The following is a 10,571-nucleotide window of genomic DNA, read 5'->3' as shown; positions in this document are numbered from 1 at the left end:
AGGAAGGCCACTCCGGGCTCAATGGACATCTGCCAGACAAGTCTCCCCACCCCTGGGGCCCGCGCCCTGGCCTGGGTGCGGTCCATGTGGACGGCAGGGAGAGCAGCCAGCTCTTCCCGCGCTCTCCAACAAGTTCCGCGAGTCTGTTTGCTAAAGAAAAATTCCACTGGGAGTATCCAACACATGGAAGTCAGGCTCAGAAAGACGATTTCTCCACCCCACGGCCAAGGAGATCACATGGCCCTGAATCACTCCAGATGTGCTCCAAACAGAGCCCGTCTGTGGAAGCCCAGTCCCAATCCCAGGGAGAGTTGGGTTCAGAGAGGCACCGCTCCGGTCCCACCCAGGGGGCAGCCTCAGCCTCCACCCTCCAGAAGGGGGAAGGCAGACTAGAACGGCCTTCTGCCTGTGAGAGACCCTTGGGGTCCGACTGGATCTGAGGACCACCCTGCTCTCCTGGGGGAAGATGTCCTGGAAGCTGCTAGTGCTTCTGCTACTTTGCTACAACACGCAGGTGACTGTGCCCCACAGGTGGAGCCGAGGTGAGCTGTTTTTTGTGTTCTTGATGCTTAGGCTGCTGCTTTCTTGAATGAAGCCAGGGATTTGGAGGGGGCTGTGAGTAAGGGAAAGGTAGTGAGAAGTCCTGTGTCCACCTTTTATCTCAACTCTACCAAAGGCTTCCTTCTCCCTCCCCTAACTCCCAGTAACTGGAGATGAGAATATTCCTGGAAAAACTGAGGCAGATGAAGGGGCTTGGTCAACATCTGGAGAACCAGGGTGCATCCCTTTCTGACCTGCTTGGGCAAACTCATGTTGGCGCCAAAAATTGTGGCTGTCTTTCCCCTATTCCCTGGGGCTGTAGCCAGCCGACTAGCCAGCAAGAGGACAGGTGCTAAAATGAGGGTGTTGGGGAACCAGAAACTGGTTACCTAGGACCCAGTGCACCCAGATGCTGTATGGATGCTGTCTCCTGCCAGAAGTGGGCCACGGGGCCCCCAGGCAGGCCAGACCCTGTGAGCGGCAGAATCAGTGTACTGGCCTGAGGTGAGCCATCCAGCCCACCCCACTGAGTCTTTTCTCAGCCCCTGATCCCCTTCCCCAGGGATGGGGGTGCTCAGCTGAGGCAAAATCACTGTTCAGTGTCCCAGGTTGTCTCCATGAGGGGGACACAGAGAAATCCACTCAGGTTGATCCCTGTTAGGAAATGAGGGGCCAGTTGAGATGACCGCGCCATGCCCATGTGAGCGCCTGGCTTGCTGCCACCTGTAGTCAGTTCAGGCTTGGTTCCTGGAAAGGCTGTGGGGAGGAAGCGGTGTTTGTGGAGATTTGGCAGGGGAGGAAGGACAGGACCAGCAGCGTAGAGCGGAGGGTCCAAACCCAAGAAAGCAGGAACACCTGTCCTTAGCTGGGTGTTTACCTCTCACATTAAGACTGAGGTTACCAAAAACCAAACCAAACTCACTGTTACCGAGTCAGTTCTGACTTTTAGCAGAGTAGAGCTCCCCCATAGGGTTTCCAAGGCTGTTATCTTTATGTTAGCTCCAGAGACCGTGAGGAAATGGTATCAGATACAACCAAGATTCGGTAGCAGTTTTGTGTTGTTGTTGTTGTTTTTAATGTTTTATTGGTGATAATTTATATGGGAGAACATTAGCTTTACATTCGTCCTATCGTATATCGTTTCACTGCCATGATTACAATCCCCTGCATGCATCATCAACCAGCCAACCCTACAAGCCTGCCCCCCAGTCATCAGCACACAGCCCCTCTCCCTCTCTGGTTTAAAGCCCCCAGCCGCTCCATCTCTCCATGTCATTGTCTCTGCCTCCATCTCAGGCATCACTGCTTCTCTGGGTAGGGTCTGGCACTCCACTCTTCTCCCTTGATGATCTCAGGGACCTCCGCTCCTACACTGCAAAGTCAATCACTCCCCTCCTTTTGCTACAAACATCTACCTGTACATTTCCAACCCTCACAATTCATCTTGATAACAATTATTCACTATTGTATCACAAGAGACCCATTCTCATCTCCTTTCATCAGGCCCGCCTAGACAGATTGGATACTACTCAATGGAGATTCTCCCTTCCTCCACGCCCTCTGGATCTAGTTTCCCTCTTGAAAGCTCGTAAGCCAGTCACTTCTTGCCTATGGCAGTTCTTTTTAAATGGTCGTGGAAAATACCTCTGTATTTGGCAGACTCAAACAGGTCCAAGTACAGGGCAGAAAGTGGGGGGTGGGTCATGAAAGTCACCCTCAGAACTCTCGGTCCTTACCTACACACATGCTCACTCCCAGCAACTACACTACCTTGTTGCCTTCGACACTTCTGCCCCCTCACAGCCAGAGAATCTCAAATCTGGAGGGTCTGGGTGCTGGATTGTGAACTCCACTATTCCCAGGTCTAGTTTTACAGAATCATCTTTACAGAAGCAGACAGACCATCCAACAACTCTCCAGTGCTTATCCCACTGTGCCACCAGGACTGAGATCAGGGGTCTGCTGATCTTCTGAGATGAGCTATGAAATGGTTGTTGCCTACAGACAAACAGTTAACATAGCCTGTCCCGGTGGCACAGTGATTAAGCACTCGGCTACTAAGCTAAAGGTCAGCAGTTCGAATTCACCAGCTGCTCCACAGAAGAAAGATGAGGCTGTCTGTTTCCTTAAAGCTGAATGTCTTAGAAACCCTATGGGACAGTTCTCTATCCTTCAGGGGGTCTGTGAGTCAGAATCGACTTGATAGCAACAGGTGTGATTTTGTTTTATTTGGGGTTTTTGTTTGTTTTGTTCTTTTATAGGCATACAATATTACACACACACACCTCACTACTTACAATGTGCACAAATTTTGGGGGCAGCTCTTGAAAGCAGAAAGCCAGGAGGCTGTGGAGTTTTGTCCTACCACTTAAGCCGTGTGATGCGGGACACTGTTCAAAGATAATACCCCTTCTTCAAAAGCACAGGATCTTAGAATTTTGCAGGAGATGTTCTCTGGGTAGGGTCCCAGCCAGGAGAGCCTGCCAGCCCCCATCAGGAGCTTATGAACCTGCAGGGATAAAGCGTTAACTCTCGAAAGATTTAAGTTCTGCCTTTTATTGGCTGTGTGACCGCTGGTGAGTTCTTAGTCTCTCTGAGCTGTAGTTCACTAACAGGAAATAGTAACAGGAACCAGACTTAACCTCACCAAAGAATCATATCAACGTTGGTAGCACAAACAGCTAAGTACTCAACTATTAACTGAAAGATTGTCAGTTCAAACCCACCCAGAAATGCCTTAGCAGAAAAGGCTGGTGATCCGATCTGCTTCTAAAAGGTTACAGCCATGACAATTCTACAGAAGAGCAGTTCTGTTCTGAAACATGTAGGGTTTCATCAGAATCCATTGGACAGCAGCTGGTTGGTTGGATTCTTGTTGTTACGTGCCGTGGAGTCAGTTCCGACACATAGCGACCCTGTACAGGGTTTCCAAGGCTGTAAATCTTTACAGGAGCAGAAAGCCTCATCTTTCTCCTGCAGAACAGCCAGTAGTTTCGAACTGCTGACGTTGTGGTTCGCAGCCCGACTTGTAACCACTATACTGCCAGAGCTCCTTGGTTAGTTAGGTTACCAGTTTCCAAATGTCTTGAGTCAGTTCTGGTCCCTGGGGATGCTGTGGCTGTCAGAGTAGACCTGTGCTCCGTAGGGTTCTCAGTGGCTGCTTTTTCTGAAGCAGATCACCAGGCATTTCTTCTGAGGTGCTTTTGGATAGACTCGAACCACCAAACCTAGCTGTCAAGTGTGTGTTTGTACCACCCACCTCAGCTGTTACCTGACATCTAAAGGTGAAGAAAAGAACATTCTTCATGAAAGTCTGAGGTTCTCCACAGACTCACTGGGAAGGTGGCCCATAGAATGTTCTCACTGAGATGCCCAGTGGCATGCCAGGCAGAGCCGCTAGGAGGGGCTGATGTTGGGGGCCAGGTGGGGTTCCTCAAAGCCCACAGTCAACAAATGACACGGGTCCCTCCACCCACCATCAAAAGTCTCCCAAGCAGTTGATTTTTTTCTTTTCTTTCTTCATTTATAACATTGTTTGCTAGCTGTAAAAAGAATACATAGTTTTTGTCATTCGCTTCTTACTCAATAGACATCACAGGCAAATTAATAACAGTTTTCCAAATATATGTTTTATATCCCAGCCCCAACCCCCAACCTGCTCCCCACTTCCTCAGACACAAGAATTCCTTTAGGAAACAATTTGAGAGTATTCTCCTTCCTCCACCTGCTCTCACCCCCTCACTGCCACCCCACCTCGTCAGGTAGAAATGTGGCAGTAACCTGAAGGGGATACCTGCTGTGAGGACTTCCTTACCACATGGTCCTCCCATTTCCCTGAGACATGCTCTCTAGGGTCCTGCTCTGGAAGGTCCTGCTCCCAGCCAGGTGAGCCTGCCAGCCCCCATCAGGAGCAAGTGACTGACCTGTGGTTAGAGGCCAGCTCAGGCCAGCCAGACTGCCACACACACACTCACACACAGACAGAGACACACAGAGAGAGACAGAGACATATACACAGAGAGAGACATACACAGAGAGAGAGAGAGAGACACACACACACAAAGACACACACACACAGACACAGAGAGAGACACAGAGAGAGAGACACACACTCACACAGAGAGAGAGAGAGATACAGAGAGAGACACACACACTACACACAGTCAGAGACACACACACACTCACATACACACAGAGACACACAGAGAGAGACACACACACTCACACACAGACAGAGACACACACTCACACACACACAGACACAGAGAGAGATACAGAGACATACACACAGAGAGAGATACACACACTACACACAGTCAGAGACACACACTTACACATACACAGAGACACACACTCACACACACAGAGACTCACACAGAGAGACAAAGCTATACACAGAGAGAGACACACACACACTCACACAGAGACAGAGAAACACAGCCACACACACACAGAGACACAGAAAGAGACACAGAGAGACACACACAGAGAGACATACACAGAGACACATACACACTCACACACAGTCAGAGACACACACAGAGAGAGACACACTTGGAGACAGAGACACAAACTCACACACCCACTCAGAGACATACACAGACAGACAGACAGAGACCCACACTCACACACACACACAGAGACACACACTCAGAGATAGAGACACTCACACAGAGAGAGAGGCACACACACACAGAGACAGAGATTCAAACATACACACAGAGACACACACTCACAAAGACAGAGCTACTCACACACAGAGAGAGACACCTTCACACAGAGACAGAGACACAGTCACACACAGATATACACACACACTCACACAGACACACCCAGAGACACACCCAGAGAAATAGAGACACACTCACACACAGAGAGACAGACAGGCACACACTCACACACAGAGACAGAGACATACACTCATATACAGAGACACACAGACAGAAACAATCCCACAGATTCACCACATACACATAGACATACACACTCACACACAGACTCACAGAAAAACATACACATATACACACAACACCCTCACACACACTCATACACTGTCATACACAGAAACACACACTCATTCACACACCAAGACTCATAGAGACACACAGACTCACACACGTGCACACACCCACACAGAGACAGGCACACACACTCTCTGTCATACACATATACACTGTCGTCACACCCGGTGTGTCACCACCTGCACACACACTCACACACTAAACACACTCACACTGCTGACTGTCACACACACACTCTGTCACACACTGTCTGTCACCACACACACTGCTGACTGTCCCCACACACAGACACAAACTCACACACACAGAGACACACACACAGAAACAGAGACATACACAGAGACAGAGACACTCAGAGAGACAGAGACACACACACTCACACATACAGAGACACACTCACGCACACACATTCTCTGTCACACTCACACTGCTGACTGTCACACACACACTCTGTCACACACTCTCTGTCACACACACACTGCTGACTGTCCCCACACACAGACACAAACTCACACACACAGAGGCCCACACTCACACAGAAACAGAGACATACACAGAGACAGAGACGCACAGAGAGACAGAGACACAAACACTCACACACAGAGAGACACACTCACACTGCTGACTGTCACACACGTACTGCTGACTGTCCCCACACACAGACACAAACACACACACACAGAGACAGAGACACACTCACACAGAGACAGAGACACACCCACTCACACACACAGACACACTCACACACACATTCTCTGTCACACCCACACTGCTGACTGTCCACACACACACACACAGAGTCTGTCACACACACACAGCATGTTGTCACACACTCTGTCACGTGCACACAGCCCATGCCTGGCACACCCAGGTCCTGGAGAAGAACACTTGGGGACAGAGTAAGAAGAACAAATAGCCAGACTTAGAAAGAAATGAAAATACTTACTAATTAATATGAATGAAATAATTACTCTCAATACATATTTTATATTTTATTGTTGTTAAGGGCCATCAAGTTATTTCTGACTCATGGCAACCCTGTATAGGGTTTCCAAGGAGTGACTGGTAGGTTTGAACCGCTGACCTTTCAGTTAGCAGTCCAGTGCTTATCACACGGCACCACACCAGGACTCCTACTTTTACACTAAAAGTGTGTAAATGATTTCTGGTTAAAGCAGCTCAGTGAGGGGAATGACCGCCCCAGCCAGCAGGTAACACGGCTTCATTTTGGGTGTCCTCTCCAGTGTTGTGTGTGCCTTCCCTGAGGGCAGGGCTGGATGGACCAACTGGACAACTAACTGCCTGGCATTACTGACCCTGCTCAGCCTGTCACTTCTGACAACCAGGGTGGGGCCAAGCTTGACCCCAGGTTCTCTGATGTCATTCTTATTGATCATCCCCTCCTTAGTCCTTCTGCATCCTTTTAGGAGTACTCCGCACTTCCCAGCACCCTAAGATCCCCTGCTGCGTGGTGGGCCTCAGGTCAGGGAGCTGACAGGCTGTGATCCTTCTGGAAGCTTCCCCAGAGGACCACACTGCCAAGGTACCAGCTTGCTCAGAATTGCACGGAGTTCCAGTTGCTGGTTCAGGAACAGGCCCACAAACAGCATCAGTATGAGCTAGCAAAGGACCTTCTATCTGGTTGGAAGCTCTGGTTTCAACTGATTCATGAAAAATGTGACTGGGTGGCTGTGAGTCGGCGCCAACTGACTCGATGGCAGCAGGGTTTGTAAGGCTTTTTTTGGCAGGGTCTGACACTTAACTCCTTCCCCAGAGTTCTCTGTCCAAAGGCCAGGGCCTGTCTCAGAGCTGCTCTACCACAGCAAAACCTACAGGGAAATTTGTACCCCAGAAATAAGAGGTTGAAGAGAGGGTCATGCTGCGTTTGGGGAGTCTTCTTCCGCTGTTTGGCCAGGCAAGAGAGCTTGGAAGGGCTGGTGCTTAGGAAAGCCAGGTGGCCGTCTGTACTCAGATAAACCCTAAAATAGATCCTCCCAGGTAGCTGCAGAGCTTCCAGAGATAAGGGGAGGGTGGAGGCTGGTGTCAAAATCGACTTTCCTATAATGAGTCAACAAAAGGAGCTGCAAATCAGTTCTAGAGTCACCCCACTTACACTATGGATTTAGTGAATCGCTGTGTGAAAAGAGTGGAGCTTAGTGCCCGGGATTGTCGTCCTTAGATGCTGCGGAGGCGGCCACATGCACAACCAGACCAGTCTGTGGGGACCTATGGGGCTTTCAGACTGATGTCTGGAAGCTGATCACCAGGCCTTTCCTCAGGGTCTGGAAGGTCTTCTGAAATCTTGTCAGCATCCTAGCAATCAAGACACAAGCCTGCGCAGGTACAAATGTTGGCTTCCTATGAAGCACATTGGCTGGGACTCAAACCAGTTCTCCTGCAGGGAAGGAGAGACATCTACACATGTACACCACAGACTTCCCACTGCCCCCATTTGACATCAAGTTGAAAAGAAAAAAGAACACTGTAGACCCCAGATTGCCAGGTCTTTCTTCCAATGCACCTCTGGCTGGGCTCAGACTAGCAACCTTTTCATTAGCAGATGAGCACCTGTTTGGACATCAGCTTCAGGTGGCTGATTTCCTGCCCACCCACTCCAGAATCTCTCTGGACCCTCCTCTCAGTCAGACAGGGCAGGGGAATGGGGGCTGAAGAGCCGTGGATATCTGATCCTGGAAGGAGAAATAAAAGGTCCCTTTCACAGGTCACACATCAAAGCAGCTACAGGCAAGCGAGGGGCAAGATCCCAGAATACAATGGGATGGGGGTGGGAGGAAGGGGGATGATCCACATGTCCTTTCTGTGGCAATATGAGGCTACTATATGATCTTCCCCAAACCATGGTATTATCTGATACAGTATGAGAACAAGGGCTGTTGGAAATGAAAAGGTTTCCATTATTAATCCAGCTTTGAATCAGGAATTTTTCTTCCCAATTCTTTTAGAACTAGGGGTCCACTGAGGCTTACATGTTATAGAAATGTCGCTTTTCACAGGGAAATGAGTGAATGGAGAAGGCCGCAGTCCAAGACTCTGTCACTCACGTCTAGCTGTGGGGGGATTTCCTGACAGGCTACAATGCTGACTACAGAAGGATCCCCCTTTCCATGCCAGCACTCCCATCCCCTTCACCTACTGGGTGTTGTTTGGCTTGATGTTGTCATTAGATGATGTTGATTCGGTTCCAACTCAGAAGGAAACACTGCATGGTCCTGCGACACCCTCATCAGTGTTGTGAATTGAGCCCATTACTGCTGCCACTGTGACAGTCCTTCTCATTGGAGGGCTTCCTCTTTGTCCCTGACCTTCCACCTAACCAAGCATGATGTTCTTCTCCAGGGACAGGTCCATCCTGATAATACATCTGAAGTACAAGAGATGAAGTCTCGCCATTCTGTTTCTAAGGAACATTCTGGTTGTACTTCTTCCAATATAGATTCGTGTGTTCTTCTACAAGTTCATGGTACCTTTTATACTGTTCTCCAACATCATAACTCAAATGCCTCAATTCTTTTTTTGTCTTCCTTATTCACCATCCAACTTTCAAATGCATATGAAGCTAATGAAGATAACATAGCTTGGAGCACCTTAGTCTTCAAACTGACATCTTTGCTCTTGAACACTTTAATGAAGTCTTGTGCAGCAGATTTGCCTAATGCAATACATCATTTGATTTCTTGACTGCTGCTTCCATAAGTATTAATTGTGGACTCAAACAAGAGGAAATCTTTGACAATTTCTATCTTTTCTCCATTTATCATGGTGTTATTTGTTGGTCCAGTTGTGAGGATTTTTGTTTTCTTTACATTGAGTTACAACTCATACACAAGGCTGTGGTCTTTGCTCTTTATCAGTAAGTATTTTAAGTCCTGTTCCCTTTCAGCAAGCAAGGTTGTATCATCGACTCTTAATGAGTCTTCCTCCAAGCCTGATGCCATGTTCTTATAAACCAGGTTCTCGAATTATTTGCTCAGCATATAGATTGAATAAGTATGGTGAAACAATACAACCCTGGCACAGACTTTTCTTCATTTTAAACCATTCAGTGTTCCCTTGTTCTGTTTGAACGACAGCCTCTTGGTCTATGTACAGAGTCCTCATGAGCACAATTAAGTGTTCTGAAATACACATTCTCGGCAATGTTTTCCAGAGCTTGTCATGACCCATGCAATCAAACTTCTTTGCATAGTCAATAAAGAACAGATAAACATCTTTCTGGTATTCTCTGCTTCCAGCCAAGATCCATCTGACATCAGCAGTGATATCCTTCATTCCTCGGCCTCTTCTGAATCCGGCTTGAACCTCTGGAAGTTCTCTGTCAATGTGTGCTTGCAGCCATTTTTAAATTATCTTTAGCAAATTTTTACTTCCATGTGATGTTAGTGATATTGCCTGATGATTTCAGCATTCTGTTGGGTCACCTCTCTTTGGAATGGGCACAAATATGGATCTCTTCCAATCAGTTGGCCAGGTAGTTGTCTTCCAAATTTCTTGGCAGAGATGAATGAGTGCTTTCAGTGCCGCATTAGTTTGTTGAAAGATTTCAGTTTGTATTCCATCAATTTCTGGGGCTTTGTTCTTTGCAATTGCCTTCAATGCACCTTGGACTTCTTCCTTCAGTATCATGGCTCTTGATCATATGCTACCTCTTGAAATGGTTGAACATCTTCCATTTCTTTTTGGTACTGTGACTCTGTGTACTTCTTCCATCATCTTTTGAAGTTTTATGCATCATTCAACAGTGTCCCCAAAAAAGAGATGACATTCTAACCTCTGGTACCTGTAAATATGCACTTGTTTAGAAATTGGGTCTTGACTATGCTATCAGTTAGGTTAACATGAGGCCAGGACTGGAGTAAGATGCGTCCTAATGCCATCTGAAGGATGTCCGTATAAGGAGAGAAGAGACATAGAGGGAAGGCAGAGTCAGAGTCTTGAAATGGTTGAACATTAACCATTTCCTTTTGGTACAATGACTCTGTGTATTCCTTC

The 10,571-nt window shown here is 47.9% G+C and overlaps 1 protein-coding gene across 1 annotated transcript in view; it reads left to right on the top strand.

The window, feature by feature from the left end:
* The first annotated feature begins 466 nt into the window (after positions 1–466).
* Positions 467–10,571, top strand: part of FAM180A (family with sequence similarity 180, member A) — a 16,062-nt gene continuing 5,957 nt past the window's right edge. The window contains exon 1 of the mRNA XM_006861236.1: positions 467–542. Within this exon, the coding sequence (XP_006861298.1) occupies positions 467–542 (76 nt within the window). The remainder of the gene's footprint in view (positions 543–10,571) is intronic.

Source organism: Chrysochloris asiatica, unplaced genomic scaffold, assembly GCF_000296735.1.
Source record: "Chrysochloris asiatica unplaced genomic scaffold, ChrAsi1.0 scaffold00041, whole genome shotgun sequence".
Lineage (NCBI taxonomy): Eukaryota > Metazoa > Chordata > Mammalia > Afrosoricida > Chrysochloridae > Chrysochloris > Chrysochloris asiatica.
Note: the sequence above shows the minus strand (reverse complement) of the source record. Positions and strands in the feature narration are given on the sequence as shown.